The sequence below is a fragment of the Rhinolophus sinicus genome, linkage group LG05 (genome assembly GCF_036562045.2).
Source record: "Rhinolophus sinicus isolate RSC01 linkage group LG05, ASM3656204v1, whole genome shotgun sequence".
Taxonomy (NCBI): domain Eukaryota; kingdom Metazoa; phylum Chordata; class Mammalia; order Chiroptera; family Rhinolophidae; genus Rhinolophus; species Rhinolophus sinicus.
The window spans coordinates 146,145,955-146,168,320 of record NC_133755.1 but is presented as its reverse complement, the minus strand read 5'-3'; the positions used below and the strand labels follow the sequence as shown (position 1 = coordinate 146,168,320).

Sequence of the window (22,366 nt, the reverse complement as noted above, 5' to 3'; positions counted from 1 at the left end):
TTATTTAATGTTAAGAGAGCTTGAGTCCATTTCTTTTGTACCTTGATTCTGTGGGTCTGTTGCCTGACCCTTAGACTGGACTGAAGGCTACAGTGTGAACACTTCTGTTTTGACTCCCTTTTTATCTTTGACTGCCATGTTTTTTCCACTGTGCTTTACCTCACAAATTTGAGTCTTTTTTTTTCAGCTTTATTAAGATATAATTGACATATAACATTGTGTAAATTGAAGATGTACAATTGATGTTGATTTGATACACTTACATATTATTGCAAAATGATTAATAACCACAGTAGCTTTGGTTAACACCTCCATCACCTCATATAATTACTGGTTTCTTTTTTGTGGTAAGAACATTTAAGATCTACTGTCTTAGCAACTTTCAAGTATCTAATACCGTATTGTTAACTATGGTCACCATGCTGCACATTAAATCACCAGAAGTTACTCATAATTGGAAGTTTGAACCCTTTGACCAACATCTCCCCATTTCCCCAACTCCCAGCTCCTGAAAACCACTATTTCTCTGTCTATGAGTTAAGCTTTTTTAGACTGCCCATATGTGATCTCATACAGTATTTGTCTTTCTCTGTGCATGAGTTTTACTTTTTTAAATACACAGTGCTGCTACCACAGTCTTTCCATTGGACCTAGTTTTTTGTGTTGTATTTTTTTAACTGACCTAATAGATCAGTTTCTTAGCTACTAAAGGGGAGTTCCATCTGAATAATAACCTTCAAGATACTGACTGGCCACAGAAGAAAAGATGTATATATGATGTACCTAGATCACATTGGAGGAAGTCTGCTTTGCCTGAAGCTGAATTTAAGATCTTCAAAAACACCTAAATGATAACTTTCTCTATAGTTTTATACAATTGCCTTTCTATATATCTCTGATACCATTGCCAGTTTCACATGGTCAGGCATCATGATGACAAGGATTTGTCTGATTACCTTGTACAGTACCCACCAAAGTATTATATCCATCTTCATTTTCTTTTGGAGAAGAAATGAAAGTTATTACTTGATCCTTTCCTGTGCGTCATAAAATACTACTCTCTGGACATTTTTCCAGTGCTATACTTCAAAAACAAGTGTTATTATGAGTCATTGACCACAGTTGTCTTGTTTACTTAATGTATTCCAATGCCTTGTGCAACTTGGCATGTAGTACATAAGCACTCAATAAATATTTGTTGAATAAATGAATTGACATTTTTAAAAGGTCAGAATTATAGAAGAGGTTCCTTTTTGAAAGTTTATAATTTAGAAAGTTTAGACTACGCTGAAGTGTGTGTGTGTGTGTGTGTGTGTGTGTGTGTGTGTGTGTGTGTGTGTAATAGCTTTAAAAAGCATTCCAATAGTGTGAGTGGCCACAATGATGAGATAAGTTATATCCTGAGTTATTGTTTGTATTTTGAAGAGGAAATGCCTCTTGACCTATTTCAATTAGATATTTTCAAAACTCTTTTAATAGAAAAGTATTGAGTTATGTGACATTTTGATTGAATAGTTACAGTTATTAATACAAGGCATTGTTTAACTGAATTATTTATGATACTGTAAGACTATAACACTAATCTATTAAAAACAGAGGTAGTGTTGTCATGAAATAGGATATATGAAAAAGTCTTAAAATGTATTCATTTAAATGAAAAATATTTAAGATGCTTTCAATCAAGTTCACATAATGCAGGGATTGGCCAACTGCAGATACGCCCATTCATTTACATGTGTCCATGGCTTCTTTGACCCCACAACTATAGTTAGTGAATGAGTGAATAAATAGTGAAACCGTCTAACCAGAAATTCTATTATACTTTCAAACGTTCAAACTGAGGAAATAGTCATGTGTACGAATAAATATGTACAGGAATGTTCATTCCACTATTGTTTGTACTACCAAGACAATGGTAACCTAAGTGTCAAATAAGAAGAGACTGGCTAAATTGTGGCATATCCATACAGTGGTATGTAGCTGTTTCAAAAAAATGTTATAGAAACGTACCCATCAATATAAAACAGAGGTCAGCAAACTACAGCACTCTGACCAAATTCAGCCTGAGACCTGTTTTTGTACTACCAGAGTTAAGATTTGTTTTTATAATTTAAAGGATTATAAGTGAAAAAAATTAAAACCATGAGCTATAGAGAGTATGTGGTTTTCAAAGCCTAAAATACTTAGCATCTGACCCTTAACAGAAAATGTTTGCTGACCTCTGATATAGAAATGTTGTACTTAATGTAGATTAAATTGCTGGAGATAGATTTAAAACATTACAACATAGTGTATATGAAGTGATGCCATTTTTCTAAAAAAAAAATGTAATCAATACTATTTAGAAGGATAGAGACTTAAGATGTTAACAGTAGTTGTCTTGGGGTGTATAGGATTAATGAGATACTATATTTTTTGCTTATTTCACAATTTCATGATTTTTCAATAATGAGAATATATTCAGTGTATAACAAGACATTTTAAAATTGAAATTTTGGTGTTGGGAAAAAAGAAAATGAAAACTTCTCTGAGTTCTGAGGTGCAGAAGTATGTTTCTCTATTTTGTAGATGAGGAAACTCAGGCTAAGAGAGGCTACTCAACTTGCCTGGGGCAGTGGGGCAAACATAAGACAAATATAGCACTGCTGCTAAATTTTCTGACCCATAGCATCACCATTTGATAATTTAAAATGTTAATCCGTCAGCTGACAAAATTATGAACTCAGTGCCCAAAAGTACTTTAGACATATCAGTGTATAATATATGATAAAAGAGGGTTATGCAGAAATTGAATCCACCAGTTTAATAGGATTAGATGGACAACCAGATTTACATTTACTTTAATAGAATGAAAAAGGAGTCACTTACATTTTGCATTTTTTCAAAACAGCAAACAAAACCTATGTAAACATAGGTATTTAGTTTATGAATTTTCAAACTGTTACTGCTAAATCACATACTAATTCATTGCTTTTTCATACTATCGAGTTAATAGCTCAAATTTACTCATCTGACACAAAAAGGGCCCATTACTAAAAGCTCATTCCCTTCACCATAAGCTAGACACAGAAGAGCCATTTGACTTATCCTCGGGCCCTGGTACAGACAACTGTTTACGAAATTAGTAACTTAGAAGGAGAGCAAATACACTACGACAGTGAGAACTCTTCATTCTAATGAACTGATAGCCAGTAACAGAAAGAAAACCAGTAGGATCATGGAATGCAGACATAAAAGCTCAGCAGTTTTTCGACCATTTAGTGTATTGACAAAAATTCTAACATCCTTCAATTATTCCTGAGGGAACCGCTATCTTAGGGCAAAGAACAATGATGGTGGTAACTACTAATATTGCTCTTTAAAAAGCACTTGTGCAGTTAATCACATTTGCTCATTGTGTGATTTGGGAGAATGGGTCCCTGTTCACACATTTAGAAACTGAGGTGCAGAGGGGTTTAAGTGAGGTCTTAAGATCATGCAGCCCCGACAGCTGAAGACAGGACCTAGGGCTCGCAGCCCCACCTCAGTGTCTGCATGTGATGCTGATGACGAGTCACCGAGACAGCATCCTTGTCCACTGCACAAAATCAAAAGAACAGATAAATATGGTTTTTAAATCGATGCAAAGAAAAAGGTTAAACTATAAATATATCAATGTTCTTTATCGGTGAGAGTTTGTATCTGGAAAAATTCACTAGCACAGAATGCCTCCTAACTCAAAAATGACAGGGAATTACAGTATCCTCGCATAGATGAGGTTGTCATTTTGTTCCTCTTATCTTTCTAGTGAACAAAGGTTTCCAAACCTGCATTTTGTATATTTCAAATGATTTATGCTGTTTTCCTGCACACATAATAGTAAACAGAACAGTCCATATTTTAACACTGTAATATCACATATTAACAACCTGTATGTGGTGGATTCCACAAATTATGTTAGAAATCACAGGCAGGTGGGGCACATAATTCCTGTCTCTTTAACAGGCGGGGTTATGTTGTGGGTTTTTGTGTTTTGTTTTTTTCTTAAGATGTTATCTTTTTGGTGTGAAATGTATGTTCAGAAACTATTTGGCATACTTATCTAATATTCAATGTTATTAATTGCATTTTTATATTAACAATATACTGCATATTTTTCCAAATGTCGTGTTGGTAACTTGCCCATTTTTTAAGCCTAAAGTGAGATAAAATGAGAGATCAACAACCCATCTTTAAGCATAGTACTGTGATTTGGACTATTATGCTGTTATTTATTGTTCCTGGGTCAGTGCTTTAGGAGTTAAAATATCTAAGATAATACAATATGTGAAACACCTAAGGATAATTCTAAGCGTGGGAGCTATATAGCCTTTGGTTTTCCTCTCCTTTTTTGTGCATTTTTAACTTCCATACCGAATGCATGTTAGGAAAGGGACATATAACTTTCTGTCATCATACTATATTCTTTTCCCTAGCCTCCCGCTCTGCGCCATTTATCTCTACAACAAACATATACTTTCTTCATAGGAAACCATTTTTGGACCCTAATCATTTCTCAAGATATTTCCTCTATCAGACAGCCAATATGGTGTTTAGTGGGGTTGTCATTTATGTATCTTTGCCCCTTATCTCTCAGGAAAGTTCCATAACCAATGAGAAGCGAAGTGACCCATTTTCATTGTGGCAGAACTAGTGAGTAGCAGGCCCTGAACTAGAACTCAGGCCTCCTGATTCCCTGTTCAGTGTACCTGTGACGAGGCCACCTTAATTCTGGCTGATGCTCGGGAAATTCAGGGCTAGTTCCAGGAGTGGGTAGCATTGTTTGCAGCCCACATGGATAGTGGTAATGTCTACCTTGAAAAACAGCCTGAAATTTTTCCCAGTATTTCTCCCCATTTTTCACCTTGCCCTCTTCATAAAATTTTCCCCATTCGGGAGCCAGAGAATGAAATCCAAGCCCTCTTAGTGTCAGGATGCAATTTTATTCATTCATTTATCAACATTTATTCATTTTGACTAGGGGGATAGTATAAAAGCAGACTTTTAGCTTTTTACTTTCTCCAGCTGTTAATTTTTTCATGAGAATGAAAAGCTAGCTAAATCTAAAATGCCTATTCACTAGGGGCATTCTATATCTAAATTTTTAAATTATTGGAAGTTTTTTTCTTGCCCTTAAACTTTGTGCTTTCATACATTAGAAACTCAAATCTAAGATACAGTTATATTGATTCTTCTTGGTTACGAGCCATGGTTTCTGGCAGGTTAGCACTGAATAAACAAGATCTTAGTGCTTTAATTTTTCAGGAAAGTGAAGAACACTCTCTTCATCTAATTGCCTAAAGGCTAAAAACTGAATTGTCCTGAATCACAGGGAAGAAAAACAAAACTATTGACAAAAGTATTCATCTTAATTAAACTTACAAACTTAAAAAATGAAGTGCATAATGCAATTTGACAAATACAACAAATAATTATTTTAATTTTTATAAAATTTCAGTTTTTGGTTTTGATCAATTAGAGAGAAAATGGAAAGATTAGAAACAGGCAGTGAAAGAAAGATGTGTGCACACACATGTAGGGGACTCACAGGGGAGAGTCCCTCTGGATCAGAAGAATTACATCTCTCTGAGCTTGCATGAAGCTGTCATTCACTTGGTTGTAGCTGTCATCAAACCATCCCAAATCAGAGCATTTAACTAGGAGAATAAGGCCTCTCTGAACCTCAGTTTCCTCATCTGTATACCAAGATTATGAAACTAGATGACCTTTGATGTCCCTTCAGCTGTAAGTTTTTGCTGGACTAACTCTTACTGGGTGTCTTTTTTTTTTTTAATATTTAAACCTTTAGAGGTTCCACTCTAAATTGAAAAGCCCGAGTAGCTCAATAAGTATTTACTGGTTGAATGATTAAATTTGGTCCATATTATGTGTGTTAATCACCTTAGCTAACAATACATTGGTTATTTCAGTTATTTTTCAGCCAGGGATATTTCTCGTATAGATGGCATCTTGTGCTGAAAGCTTTTGATAGTGAAAATGAGTAATAGGTAAACTCTGCTTTTACTAATGGGGAATTAGTGTTTGATCTTTTAACAGTGATGTTTTCAGCATGAGCATTTGAAAAGAAGCCTTTGCTATTGATTGTGCACTTCAAACTGAAGCGTGGATGAACTGAAACTGGTTTTTTCCACAGCTGTCTGTTCTTATTCATTTCTTCTTTCCTACTCTCTGCTCTGGCGTGTAAATATTCTTGTGCAGTTCTTCAGGGAACTGCAAATTAGGAAGGCAAAAAAAGCCATACATCTTGTTTACAGCCTTGTCTAATCCAATCTGCGAGAGTAAAATAAAAAGATAAATGTTTTTATTTGCTAGATTCTAAAATCTGAAGTTTTTTAAACATTTATCAAAAACAGCAGTAAGACTGTGATGATGTTACTTAAGTGTAATGAAAAGATACAGTTTTGGTGAAGTGATTTTGAAATTCTTAACTTCGGACCATTTGTGTTGCATGCTTAAAAGATTATTTTAGAAGCTACTTCATCATATTTTACCACTGTTCTTTCAGTACGTTATATTAGTTTTGATTTTTACTATGAATGAAATCAGAATCTCTATAATGCAGAATCTTTTTGAAGATTCCTGTTTGGTCATGAGATGTTTGCCCCTCACCAACTGATTGGTGCGAGTTGCACAAAAACTCTATTTAATTTTAATTCTCATTTTTGTTAAAAAAAAAAAAAAGTCTTTTAGTATCAGCATAGATTATATTTTATTGTCATTTTTCATCTTGCCCTTTGACTTTATAAAATCCTCCCCACCAAATGCAAGTACCAGCAAACCCTGGAAACCAAGATTGACTAAGAATCCAGTAACAAATTAACATATCTTTGTAAAACATAATAATTTTGCTTTTTTGGCAGTCTCATTTTAGCACTGGCTCTGAGGAGTTCTGAGTAGTACTTTTTCCAGTGATACATCAAAAATAGAACTTATCATCCTTGCTCTCCCATTTCACTGGGGAAATTGAGAACCAGAAAAGTTCAGTGCCTGTTCCAGGCCTTCCACTGAAGCCAATCCTAGCATCCGTGTGCTGGCCCAGGTCCAGTGCTCCCATCATGCCTGCCCATTGGAAGGAGCACTGAAGTACCATTTAGTGTACTTTCTGTGATCATTTGCTTTTCAGCACATTATCCAAGATGTGCTAGTTAAAACATAACTGCCCTGTGAAATGATTTGCGACATTTCTCCTTCATTCTTTTAACAATATTAATTTTATCAGCTAGTTTGGAATTTTATTATATACTCACTGTGTTAGGTAGAAAGATGTTCTCTTTGAAAATCTAGATTCCTTCTCCAAGTAACCTCTCTTCATATCTCAGGAGGGGATAACAAATCAAACATTAAGAATTGGAATTGAATCAAACTCATGTATAATTTCATTTAAAGCATCAATAAGTTAATGTTTTCATCCAAAATTATTTTGCAATTGTGCCCAAAATTGAGACTCCTGAATACTTGACATAATTATTTGCAGACAATAGAAACCAGTGGAATAGGATGGAGCACTTTGCAAACACTAGAATGTCAGTGGTTTCTCATTACAGTGCCCCAAGTATGTTAATTACTCTTTGGTTGTTTCATCCATTTACTAAATGGACATTTATTGAGTACTAGTTACTTTGCTGGATACTAGGTACACACACACCACACACACACACACACACACACACACACACACACACACAGACCCACACACCAGTGAACAAGACAAAGTCCATGCCCTCAGGAAGTTTACATCTGGTGGGGCTGTCAAACAATAAACAACTAATCAAATAAGATAATTAGGATGTGATAAATAGTGGGATGAAAATAAAAAAGGTGATATGATAAACAATAAGTGAGAATGGCCAACTCTATGTGGGGTTGTTAAGAAAGATCTCTCTTTAAAAGGGACATTTAAAGGGATTCCTGAAGTTAAGAATGAACCAGGCATGCGAAGAGCTAGAGAAAAAGCTTTGCAGCCAGAGGAACCTGCTAGCAGAGGCAAAAATCTCAAGATGGGAAGTGCCGCTGTTTCCTGTTAACTGAGAGTATAAATATCTTCCCACCTGCTACTCATAGGAATACTGTAAGGAAATCAATAAATTTAAATACAAAATTACCTAAGCTGGGGGGGATATGTAGAATAGGCAATGATAGAGAAATGGATGTCTTTTTCTCTACTTTTAGAAAGAAAAGAAAATTACTTGGAGATAAAAAGAGTAACACAAGGAAACATTTAGAGATCTGTGTCTTGCTTTCTGTAATCAAATACTGCATTGTGTGATTCTACTTGTCCGTGTACGAGTTCACAGAAGGAAAGAATCTTGCCCTGGATTTGAGATTTGACCTGGGCCTTGAAAAATGGGTGAATTTGGATTGGCCAACAGCAGGCAGAAAAGAGTGTTTCAGATGAGAGAACTGTGTCAATAAATATACTAAGGTGGCACCACAAAAAAAGGAGATGGGGGTGTTCACTAACCTTATTGTGGTAATAATTTCACACTATATGTGTGTATCAAAGTATCGTGTTGTACACAGAGTTATATATGTCAATTACATCTGAATAAAGCGGGGGCGGGGAACACTTTTAGAAAGATACTAAAGTGAACTGAACTTCAATGAGTGCTTGAAACCATGAAGACTTAAGCTGGAGCCAGAGTGGGCTTTGAGAGAATACAAGATAATAGATTGATCTGATTCATAGAGGACTTTGAAAAGTCAATAGATCAGTTTTTACCTGATATTTTAGGCAACAGAGGGGATAATTATAGTTTCTTGAACAAGAACATTGTATGGTAAAAAGAGAAATTTGGTAATATAGATACAGATTAATGGAGACAGGAGGGAAAATCCTGAAGAATGGGAGAAAAGAGGACCTTCCTTTTGATCATGCCACTTTTTTATCCCAATGATGAAAATGTGGACTATGCTTGTATCACAGAAAGAGAATGAGCTATAGATGAAACATTTCAGCAGAATCAATATTAAACTTAATGAGTAAAGATCAATAAATCCAGAAGTGAAAATGCCTGCTCTCCGGAGCCCAGGGACTCAGTGATGGAACTGGGGAAGTTTGTTTGGGATTGTAAAGGATTAATATCATCTTGGACATGTTAAGTGTCAGAAGACAACAAGACACACAAATTGTGATGTGAGCATGCAAATAGAAGTACAGAACTAGAGCTAAAATGGAAAGTTCAATTTGGGAATGCAAATGGGTGATGAAAACTGAGGGCTTAGCTCTCGAGAATGAATGCTTATGATCAAAAGTATGTTTGTTGGGGGCAGAGGAGAGAGAGAGAGAGAGAGAGAGAGAGAGAGAGAGAGAGAGAGACCCGAGTAGATGATACCAGAACAGCAGTTGAGTAAAAGTCAAGATAAGAAAGAACTTCAAGCAGTAAATAGGGAAAGTACTTGGGGAAATACCATTATTATTATCACTATAAAAAATACAACTAAACTTTTAGAGTGATTGCTAATGTATCCTAAAGTCTTTAAATATAATAATGCATTTATTTTACCACAACCTTTAAAATAGTAAATGCTATTATTATCCCCATTTTATAAATGAGGAATGTTAGGCACAGGGAGATTAAGCCATTTGCCCAAGATTACCCAACTTGAAGAAATGGAGCTGAAATTCAAATATAAGCTTTGAGTTTTCAAAGCCTGAAACTTATCTTATATAAATTTCTTGAAAAGTAGTTAATTAATTAACAGTTTAAAAAGTTGGGTGGAAACAAGAAAGTCAAGCGATGGCAGTAATTGGATAATATGATGTGTGATCTAACAATAGGGTGAATGTTTAAATAAAAAAAATGACTACAGTAAAAGACACACTGATATTAATCCCCCTCAAGAATACTCCCCCTCACTTGAAACACAGTTTTCCCTTCGTTCTTGCCACTTTCTGAAGCAGTTCTGGAAGTCCTCTTTCGTGAGTGTCTAGTTGCGCTGCGGTGGCTGCTTTGATGTCCTGAATCATTTTGACTTTGGGGAAGAGCCAGAAGTCGCAAGGTCCCAAATCCAGTGAATAAGGTGGATGAGGACACACCGTAATGTTTTTATTTGACAGAAATTGCCATACACCAAAAACGATGTGTGACACGGAGCGTGTTCATGATGGAGGATGATTTATGGCACATTATACCACACACCTTCTCTCAACCATAGCTCACAGCTGACTAACTGCACTGAACACATTGACACTTGGCACACACTGTTACTAAGGTTCGACGCACCATTTCCCATATTGAAGATCCCTACCTTTCCGTTGGATGGCAATCAGTGGTAGCATTCATTGTATTTTTTTTATCACAACGGAAAGGCTCCATGTCACACATCATTTCTGGTATGGCAATTTCTCTCAAATAAAAACATTACAGTGTGTCTTCGTCCACCTTATTCACTGGATTTGGGACCGTACAACTTCTGGCTTTTTCCGAAAGTCAAAAGACCATAAAAGGCAAATATTTTGAATCGATTCAGGACATCGAGGCAGCCACGACAGTGCAACTAAAGACACTCATGAAAGAGGACTTCCGAACTGCTTCAGGAAGTGGCAAGAACGATGGGATAAGTGTGTTCAAAGCGAGAGGGAGTGTATTTTGAGTCCTTTACTGTAATAAATGGGTTTTTTTTTATTCAAACGTTCACCATACTTTTTTTATCACACCTCACACCTTACAGCAGAAGAGGACTTGGAATTCTCTAGGGTAAGGTAGAGAAAGGGAAGGAAGACTATAAAGAATATACCTTTTGGTCTTTTTTATTTCCTCCTCTCCTTCCATACACTGTCAGGTGTCAAAACAGGAAATTGTCCACTTTAAAGAGAGTCATAATAATTTGTGGGGGGAAACATGGTACCTCTAGTTTTTAGCATTCTATATACTACAAATGTCTGTGTCCTTATTTGCACTCTAGGAGTGTTAGTTCACGTAAATTCTGGTCGATCAAATTTTTGCATTATAACTCACTACTTTCTTAACTTTCATACTAAATGAGAGAGAGATTCCCAAAGAGCAGGGTTTCAGAAATAGCACCAACATTGGTATCACTGGCTTATCATCAGGGTGGGAGCCCTAGTGCCCAGATTTCTCTGTGGGGAGGCTCAGCTCTTAGAGCAGGAGTTTGGGCAAGACCCCTTCCCTCTAGAGAAGCCACGCATGACTGTTTTTAATAAATCCTTTCCCATTGGCTGGGAGAGGACTTTGCTTCCATTCTCCATGCTTTTCACGGCTCCCCCAACCATTTCTTACATCTCCCTTGTTTGAGGAAAAGGCAGAAGGAAAAAGTTCAGTTCCCAGCCCACCATGCTCAGGCATCCAGTATAGCAAGCGACGAGACACCTGCTTGCTGCCAGAGCTGTAGCAGGGAAGGCTGCAGCAGTCTTTCCTTCAATGAGTAAGTTAACTCAGTGTTTTTCTTTGGACTAAAAACTATGAATGGGTGTCATCTAATTAATCTCCCTAAAGCATGGCTTTCCTCAAGTGAATTTGCAGCTCAGAAACTTTCAATATTTTTCCATTTTAAGAAAATGAAATTCTTAGCCTTACATGTACGACACCCCGCTCTTTGGGCCCATGCTATGTATGCCTGACCTTATGCCCCTGTTTTGGTCAGACAAGCAGACCTGTTCCATTTCTTCTGCAGGGCCCCACTTGTCTCCACCTGCGTTTAGACTGATGCCTTCAGGGATGCCCCCTTTAGTACCCACACCTTTACTCCAATCTCTAGCATTATTAGTCCCCAGTATGTGCTACATAAAACCCTCATCTAAATGCCTTCTGTACCATACAGCCTTACTGAATTCACCTGAACTCCTAGGTGACTTTATCTCCAGCTCTCATTTTATGTGTTCTAGATATTTATGTGCATATATCCTTTACTAAATTCTGGGTGGAATTGGGACCTAATTTAACTTTGTATCTTTCATATTACCTACATTTAACATCAGAGGAAGGTAAAACTATAAAGGGCTAAGAAGACATATCAATTTCTTGTAATAATGTATTTTTCAAACGTCTCCTTTCTCCATACCCTAGTAAATAAGTGAAGAGAGAATAGGGCCAGATCTCCTGATTTTTCAATCCAAGTGGTTCTCCCCCTGGCTTGCACATTGGAATCACCCAACATCACCTGTGATGCTTTAAAATATTCTGATCTGAAAACGCCAAGCCATAGAAATTAGAATCTCAGCAGTGTGACCCAAACATCAGTATCATTTAAACCTCCCCCATGTGATTCTAATGTGCAACCAAGATTGGTAATTAATGCCCCACAGCACAATGGTCCCTGGACCATTCTTCCTTTCCTAGGTAATTCTATTAATTTGAGAATGCTATTAATTTGAGAAACTTTTATTTTTTTATGTATAGAAAATTTTAAAGTAGATATGTACTAAATGTGAGATAGTAGTATAGTATATTTTATTTTGCTTACAACTATAGCTTACTTTTTTTAAAGTTTCATATAGCTTACTTTAAAAAAGTTACTTTTTTAACTTTTCAGATATTTCGAAAGAAAGCAGTGGAACTTGGGGTAAAATTGCTACCAGCATTTCATACTCCCTCTGGAATACCTTGGGCATTGCTGAATATAAAAAGGTAAAACTCTTCATTTTTGACAACATATTTTAAGTTAAAATGCTGGACACTGTGATCTAATAATAGACACTGGCTGGATAATTACTTGTGTGTGTCAGTGACTGACGCCATTGGGAGTCTTGACATCTGTCCTCATGTTGCAAGTTATAGTTTTTCAGTATCCCATAGCCTTAGCTGGGTCCCTGTCCCTGTCATAGGATAGCATTACCCCAGCAGAGTCATCCAAGCCAGACATAATTTGAGGTTTTCACTACTTCATGGTGCTATTGCATCAGTGAAACTGTCTCTTCAGATTCCAAGAGCATCCCATTATCTTAAAAATTGTCATCAAAGCATTTCAGAGATAGAACACTTGCACTAATCATATCTCCCACGCAACAAGCTGGGGTACCTGTCCGGGAGCACCTGAGGCCACCCTGCCCACAGTTACCAGGAGGGAAGGGAACTGCGCCACTGACCCAGATCAAACCAACCTTCTCATCCTTTTTGGGTGGAGCACCCTGGTGTGACAAGTCCATGAGAATGTGGCCCCAAGAAAAACCTGGGCTGAACAAACCTTCTGGCATTCTCCTAGGGAATAGCTTGAATTTTCATGATGGCTTGAGTATTTTGTTAATAAACCATTGTATCTAAAGATTCCTTCTTACCTCCTTCTTCCCCAGAAGTCATTAATTGTATATGTGCCTCTGTGTGGTGATGATGATGATGATGATGATGATGATGATAGCTGTTTATCTTCATAAAATATGAATCCTTATTCTAGACACTTTACACATATTGTTAGGATGGTGCCAATGTAATTGCAGTTTAAAAAGTTAAAAAATAATTGCAAAAACCACAATTCCTTTTGCACCAACCCAATACCATACTTAGTCCTCACAACTCAGAAAGATCAATATTGTTGTTCTTTCCATTTTACTAATAAGGAACTCAAGCCACAGACAGAGTAAGTCATTTGCCTAACATCATACTGTATGTAAATGATAGAGCTGGAATATGTACTTAAATGTTTACCCACACATTGGTGCATAGGCATAAATGAAACAGCATTCTTGTTTTAGAAATGCCAAGAGGGTGTGGTATACAGTGTGTTTGGGTGTGATTAATACACATTTCTTCTTCATGATTTGTGTTTGGGGCAGGAGCAGGGGTGCTGAGGCCACCCACACTGGTCCACGTTCATTCATGTGGATCTCTGTTGTATAATGTGATATTTCAGGATCTGCTTTCCCCTCTAGGGATCCTAAGGCTTTCCCTGTGAGCTCTGAAGATCACAGTATGTGCCGCAAGGTCTTAAGGCAGGAGTGGGTATGAGCTCGGCTTGGAGGCAGCCTGGCATTTGTTGAGTTTTTTTTTATTTTACATATGAGGTAATATAGACCATCTATATTATCTTCCATATCTTTAGACTTTGTTTTTATAGATAGTATTCTGACCTAGAAACTACTCTGTTACCTGAAATAAGATCTGGCTACAAAAACACTGTACACATTTAACATATTCTTTTCCCTACATACCCTCTGAGAAAAATAATATGAGCGGAATAGTACACTGAACTAATTGGTTCTAGGTATTTTACAGCCAGTGTAGGATTGTTTTTAGAGCAATCAATTCAACTCTCCAGACTTATCTGTAAACTGGAAGTTAGGCTACCGTCATAGTTCCTTTGTGAACATTTTCAGGTTCATAGGCCACATTGAACTTCTGATGCAGTAAGTCCCTTTCCTCATAAAATGCATATTCCTGGGCACACATATTTTCACACAATTTCCAAAATCTGACAAAACCATAGGAGCCCACCTAGGGCTTACTGGAGTGAGTGATCACTCCAACCTTCTACCCTAAGAGTCCATGGAGCTAGTTCTTACTGCTTTCTGGAAGGTAATGAAATTAAAAACCTACTAAAACTAATAGAGAGAGGTATGGGCCTATATCTTTGCAAAAATTCAGTCAATTATTGTCACATGCTGATATCATTTAATTAGTTCTAGCCCCTTTTGAAATAAGCATAAGAAATTGGATTATTTTAAAGCAGACTTAACTTTACTTAGTGTTTATTTCTAACAAGAAAGAGGATTTTTCCTTAGTTAAATCTGTTCTTAGTGTACAGTGGAGATATTTTTTAGTATAATGTAATAAAGAAAGACTTCTAAAAACTATTAAATACTGAATCCTCTATTATCTTTCATATCTCTGCCTCTTGAAAATTCATTAACTGGGGCATTCAAGTGTTTTATGAGACCTTATTTTGCATTTACAGTATTTTACATAGCAGCTTTTATTTAATTTCAAAGATTATAGGAAAATTGCATATGGTGAAAAATGATGTGCCATTTCATTTATGTATTCTCTAATGTTTTCAGATTAAACTAGGGGAAATTAGGTGACTATTTGACAACTGATTGGAAAACTTTTAATTTCTTCTTGGCATTCTATGTGAATTTTTTTTATTTTATATTTTATCCACTCTCAATCCCATTTACTAAATAGCAGAGACTTACCCAATTTTACACAATAAGCCTTGGCAAAATTAATAGTAACATCAATCCACTGAAATGCCTCCTATCCCTTTGCCCAGTCACATGTCCTCATTGAATCCACTCTCCTTCCAGCTGTGAAGCTGATTTGTCATCTAAAAGAATTTCCTCTAGGAGAAGAAAACAATGTTTCATATTTATCTGCAATAATTACATTTCAGGATCTGCTGTTGATGTCAACCTGTACGTATAGGCTCCTTTATCTGAATCTGTGTATTTTCACAGTATGGGCCAGGGGATAAAAGACAGCTGCCATGGAGCTTCTTTTCTAGTTTTTTGAAGACTGTCACCAGTAGAAGTTTCAAAGGACTGGGGGAAATATATGTCTGTCACAATCACATTTTCTTAATTACCTTCTCAGAATAAGGGAGTGTCTGTAGAAAGATGCTCAAGAGAAAGAAAGCGCTTGAGGATGCTTTTTAGAAAAGCTGTGTGTTCACTGTTAACTGGGTTTGAAACTCTTGGTAATACTTATGATGGGAGAGACACAGAATATGCTATCTGTAAAATAATTCTGCTCATCCCTCTCAATTTTGAAAATAGTTATGGATGTTGCTTTTTGCCAACACCTATATGTTAACAAAAAATGTGAGCTTATTGGTATCATCTGTTCACATTCCTCTAGTATTCAGGTTATTGCCTAAAGACAATTGATTTCTTTACCTTTTCTTTGGGAAAAAAAAAAAGAAGGCGTTTATTTGAGTCCCTGCTGTGATGAAGGTTCTGTACCTTCCTGTGAAGATTGTCTGTTTCTCTTCACTTTCTTTAAAAAGCAAACAGACATGGGCTTTCCCTCAGGGTATTCACAACATGGTTGGTAAAGCAGAATATATATTTTGTATGTTATACACTCACTGATGTAACTGACAAATGTAAGATAGCCTGTGCCAAGGAGAGATAAGAACTAACTGTATTGAATTTAGAGCAAGCAGTATTTTGAATTGGAGAGGTTTATGCGTTTGGAGCCAAAACACCAATAAGCCAAATTGGATTTCAGTATTTGTGCAAACTGAGAATAGCAGAGAACCTACATAATTTACTCATATTCTATATTAGGAACTGTGCCCCCAAAATCTGTTAAGAAAAAAGTGTTTTATAATTATCTCTTCTGCCACATCTGTAATAAATTCTTAATTCAAGAATTGCTATATTAAGTTGTAAATTAATCCAAATCGTGATTTAATGGCAAGTAGTAATTTGAACAAACAGTTAGGTGTTATACATAGCACCTGATTAGGCTAATATGCTTGCTTCACCAACACAATAGTGGAATGAAAATGCATACCTTAAATAACCTCTGCTAAAAGAAATCCATTGCCTTTTTAACAGATTAGATTTGGGTAGAACTCAATTTCTCTAATGTGAAAATGTCAAAATTTGATGTCTGTTCTTGTTAGTACTATTAGCAAGAGGCCTTATGCATTTTTTTCCTCCCACCTAAAGAAGAAAAATCACCTCTGTGACTGTAAAATCAAGTATTTCACCATTTCACTATATTTATAGGTATAACTTATTTAATTTGGGGATTTTCTAAAGTGTGTCCTTAATTTAAGTAATATAGTTACTGTTACCATTATTCATTTGTATCACAGGGCATACAGTGTGAGCATTCCTAATAGTTATTCTGTCTTTCTTGATACATGAGTTAGTTTTAGCTATATATTATTTTATCACTCTTTTCTCATTGAGGATTTTTCTGAACTGCCACTTTCCTGGTGGTTGTATTAGGTTAGTGGAACTATCTACAGCGTGCACACATCAAGGAATGTTCTGGGAAATGACTGATCTGCATTCCAGCTCTCATTAGCCAGCAAAGTAATGAATGAGGTACAACTCTGTCACCTGTTTTTATTTCCTGCTATGTAAAGTTTTATGCACTGACTAATTATCCAATGCAAATGTCTGCTATATCATTAGTTACATTGCAGTTTATATTATTATAATTAAATTGCAAATTGCTTTACTTTAACTGAAGTGGGGTCTTAATTAAGAATAGTACATAACTGAATGTCTTCTGATAGTGAAAGATTATCTTGTGTGAAGCATGTAGTCTGTGTATTGCAACAAGAGGCAGTAGCCCCTTTATTGGGTTTCTTAATACTTTGGTGGTGTAAAGTGCTTAAATATTAAATTATAGTTGGTTAGTTTTAATAGACACAAACTGCTTTTCTGGAAACAGTAATACTGACAGACACAAAGTTTTAATATTAGACATTAGAATATCATTACCATAATTAAAACTGCTGTTTCTTAACATTGTCAATATAGCTCTTGGCCTTAGATGATTCACATAAGTGAGTTTGTCGTCTCATAAGTAAAGCTAAAATAACAGCAATAATAGTATCTATCCTGATAATCTCATTAAGGCTTTTGTGAAAATCTAGTGAGTTAATATGTAAAAGAAGATTAATCATTGCAAAGTGCTATGAAGTAAATGTAAATTGGAATTATTATTAGTTTATGGTCTTGTTCTCAATTTTCATTATAAAATATGGTATGTGATAAAAGAGTATACAGCTAAAACTAACTTGGTTCTGATGCCTTTTTATGGTAATCTTCAGGTAATCTTTTTGTTTTTGAAGTGATTTTTTTTTATTAGTTACAGGTGTACAAAACAATGTAATAGACATTTACACCCCTCACAAAGGATAACCCCATCCCCCAATCTAATACCCCTCTGATACCGTATATAGCTGTTACAATTCCATTGACTCTATTCCCTGTGCTGTACTCCACACCCCTTCACTATGTATATATATTAAATTGTAGTTGACATTCAGTATTATTCAGCTTCCAATGTACACTGCAGTGGTCAGGCACCTACATCACCCCTGAAGTGGTCTCCCTAATAAGACTAGCATCCATCTAATACCCTACAAAATCTTTATGACATTATTGGTAATCTTCAGTTTTTAAGCCACTCAATGCTTCTAATCCATTCTCAAGCTCAAGTTCCATTTTCTTAGGTCAGGAAGGGAGATGGCATTGGTAGAAATAGCTGGAAATATGGAGCGACTGTTTCCATGTAGTCCATGTAGGATGGTTATGGCTCCATGCTCAAACATGTATTATTTTTTTTAATTATTTTAGTTAATCTATAGGGTCAAAACAATTTCCTTTCTAAAAATACACAAGATATAAGAAGAGTGTGAGACAATAAAATGTAATGTTCATTTCCCAAGTCCCACACACTAGCTCGTGCTTCATTAATATGGTCCAACCTAGTCTATGGAACGGTACGTGTATCCTTGCTATAAAAATCCACATTCTATTTCCTAGTTTGTAGGTTGTCCAGTTTCTATTAAGGGTCTGACTGCTATGGTTACTTACTTTCTATCCATGATGCATAACCTTCCCAGTGTTTTAGAGTAACTGGGGCATCCATTTAAATATATCATTGCTGCCTCCCTACCCCAACCTGTTTCACTTGGTTTGGAGTCAGGTCCTGGCACTATTTTAAGCCTCCTCAGAGCACTCTAATATTCAGCTGGGGTAGAGAATCACTGCTTTATGTCTAGTATTTATATCCTGAGGATAGCTTCATTTCCCTTCTCAGTTACCTTTGAAAACTTTTCCCTGACCACTGATCATCAACTTATTGAAATATAGAATATTAGAAAATTTGTTTGAAAATACCCAGCTTTACCAGAACAATGGTTCTCAAATTTTAGGGTATGTGAGAATTGCTTGGAGGGATTATGAAAGCACATATTGCTGCACCCCACTCACAGTTTTGGATTTATAGGGATTTTGGTGAGGCTTGAGAATTTGCACTTCAAACCGAATCCCAGCTGATGGAAAGGCTGGTGCTGGTGGTCTAAGGACTATACTTTAAAAACTTCTGTAATACAAGAAATGACTGAGCCATCAGAGCTGTTTGGATTCTTAAATCTCACTGCTGCTCAGTGAGGCAGCCAACTGCAAACATCCACAGAAAGTGAGAGGATGTTGTTTCTATGATTAATTTACTTTCCTTACCCAACATTTTCACTTAACTCTAAGCAGTATGTTGCTTCTTCTGGAAAGCAGCTAATTCTAGACACTATTTACCCAGAAAGAGTTTGCAATGTCCTTTTTCCCCTTGCATTATTATTATTGTTTTATCCAGTAAGACTAGAAAGCAACGTTTGGGACATTTTAGCATAAAGGGAAGGAAAAGATAAAAAGGCATTTCTAATTAAGGACTTCAGGGTCACTGTTAAGAAGGAGAGCCATTTTCATAAAACCATTCTTAGGGCTTCAGGCAAAGGGACTTTATTATAAGCAGCTGGTGACCTGGCCTGTACCTGAGGGCATTTCAGTGCCAAAGAAAAGAGGCAGCGATTACCCTCCCACCAGCGGAGACGGGGACCTAGGTTTCTTCTGGATCAGTTAGTCCTCTCACCAAACGTCAGATCGTTATGTCTATGTCAGGCATGCAATAGCTTGACTAAACTAAAGGCATTTCTTTATTGCAAGTGAACAAGAAGGATGGCAACAATTTAAATGTACTTTGTGTGCAGCCTCCTCTGTTGAGACTTAAGGGACAAACAATTCTGAGCAAAGGATGCTTTGCTGTTTCTTAGTCGTGCGTTATGAGGCAGTCGGAATTTCAAGAGCCTGAGAGTGACTGAACTGTTCCCTTTCTTCCCACTTCTCTAGTCATAATTGAAGTTAATGCTCAGGTAAATGGGGTTTTCAATGTCTTTTGATCCCAGGAGGAAAGAACAGACCATATCTGACTTTGAACACAGGCTCTGGCAGTCCTCATGACTTCACATCAGCCCTCCCTATTTCTCCAGGAATTCCCATCTGCTGCAGACCACATCGGTTGTGCTGCTGGTAGGACAATGGCAGAAAATGGATGTGTGAATGTGGAGTAAACGGGCTGACGTTTGACACAACCATATAATAGATAGTAAAAAATATATATTTGTTTGCAAAAATCTTCTCCCATTCGGCTGGTTGCCTCTTTAGTTTATCAATGGTTTCTTTTGTGTAAGATGATTATGCTAAGCCAAATAAGTCAGACAGAAAAAGTCAAGAACCGTAGATTTCACTAATATGTGGAATATAAAACTGAAAGCAACAAAGGAACAAGACAAACCAACAATGAAACAAAAACTGATAGACATAGACAATAATTTAGTGGTTACCAGAGGGTAAGGGGGGAGAGGAGTGGTAGATGACGGTAAAGGGGATCAAATATATGGTGTTAGGAGAAGAACTGGCTCTGGGTGAACACACAATGTGATATATAGATGATACATAGATTTGTTCTGTACTCCTATAAGGTCCTTCATTTTAAGGCCAAATTACAGCATATGAGTAATGAAAGTGCAGAAATTTATCAAAGATTATGTATACACAGTGTAGAGACAATCTATGCCAAGGTACTTGCTTGCATCCCTTAAAAAATGACTTGTGGTATGTGGGGAGTCTGTTAAGGACTCTTCCTCACTCTTCAGTTTTTGGTAGATAGAGAGTCTTGGTACAAAACTTGTGGGACTGAATTGTTAACTATGACCACTATTTTCCCTATAGCATCCCCATGGTTTAAGCAGTTAACTCACCAGGAAAATTTTGTTTTAAGGACAGTTACAGTTATTTGAATGCAACAAACCCAAAGTGGCTTTCATCTCAAGTTTTTCAAATGCACAGAACTAGTGTTTTATAGATTCAGCTTTGTTCACACTATTCATACACTTGGTGGCCAATCATCCTTGGCAATTTGAAATGTATTCTATATACAGAACTTTGATTAGGAACAAGTCAGAACACATAATTCATACAATGCCTTTACAGGTCAGCTGTGGAATGACATGTTTTTAATGAAACAGCAATCAGTTTTCCTGTGATTAATCTCAAGACCAGGCTCATGTTGTTAGTGTGGGGCAAACCTTCTACATATCTAATAAAGTTTAATTTAAATGTGTATGAAATCGTTTGAATGGGTGCTTGAAAATCAGCCTGGTATCAAGGAACTTTCTCAGTCCTTATGACTGTTATTTGTTGTAAATATTCAACTAACTACATTGAATCTTTGAGTGGGAATTGGAAGGTCAATAGAAAATATTTATACTTCTGCCAATAATTTCTAAAGGCCTCACAATCTCAGTGGCTACATTAACCACTCCATCTTTCTTGCTTATGCAGTAATAGCTGTAGTTGATCTGTTTTGAAAAATGGGATGAACAATAATTGAGTGCAGTCTCTTTTATTAACCGAAAAAAGAAAAGTGATGGAGCAATAGTAAGAATTAATTGTAATTTATTAATCTGGAAATTAATGTGCAGCTGGCCATGAGTACAGGCAGTACAATTTGGTGATTTAGCAATCGTGACAAATTATCTTCATCTGTAAGGTGGAGAGTTGCTAGCTTTCCTTTGATTTTTAATAACACCGAGTTTCAGGAAGACTTTATATGAATGCTCACATTGCCCTTTTATCCTGGAAATGTCAATTAGAGTTTAGCATTATTAATTAAATCTCACTTTCCCCCTTTGTCATGTCATGCTATAGTTTTTATGGAACATTTATACAAAACAGTGATTACTGGTAATTGACCTGCATATGTTGAATAATCTTAAGATGCTACTGAGAGTTTAATGTACCTTGTAAATTGAGAGGCTTCCAATTAAGTTGAGTTCTTAAGATAATCACTTTCAAAACTAATCAAGTAATAGGACATTAGTAAAGCTCTTATTGACTTAATTGTGACAAATTAATAAACAGACCCAGTGCAATTACTATAATGGCTTTATCAGTGAACAGTTTTCCAAAATTTAAGCATAAATCTATTCTACCCCCTAGAAGAACAATAAAAGTTACATAAGTCATTTTAAGATGGATATCATTTCTAATAGTTATATGTGAGCACATTGTGCAAATAGCTTAGATTTTTGTATGTGTTTTTTGTAATGTGATTACATTTATTTCAAAGGTCAGTGAATCTCCTTGCTGAACCCTTACAGCATATGATTTTATAAGAGATCTTTTGTTATGTCTTGATCAAAACTATTACACATTCTTGTGTTCTCACATCTCTGCTTTTCTATGCGTGTACACCTTGGGTTAATGCCCTCTCTCTTCCAAGAGCTCTGGGATGTCCTGTCCCACTCTCTCTGTCCCAAAGAGCTATCAGCAGAATGCCGTTTTATACCCGGTTGGCACTCTGCAAATGGACTTTGGAAAACAGAGGAATTATGAATTACATAATTTTTT

General features: G+C 36.3%; 1 protein-coding gene across 2 annotated transcripts in view; it reads left to right on the top strand.

The window, feature by feature from the left end:
- MAN1A1 (mannosidase alpha class 1A member 1) overlaps nucleotides 1–22,366 on the top strand; it is a 156,212-nt gene that overhangs the window by 77,467 nt on the left and 56,379 nt on the right. For both annotated transcript variants that reach the window (XM_019740975.2, XM_074333505.1), the window contains one exon: nucleotides 12,532–12,626. In XM_019740975.2, coding sequence (XP_019596534.2) covers nucleotides 12,532–12,626 — 95 coding nt within the window. The remainder of the gene's footprint in view (nucleotides 1–12,531; nucleotides 12,627–22,366) is intronic.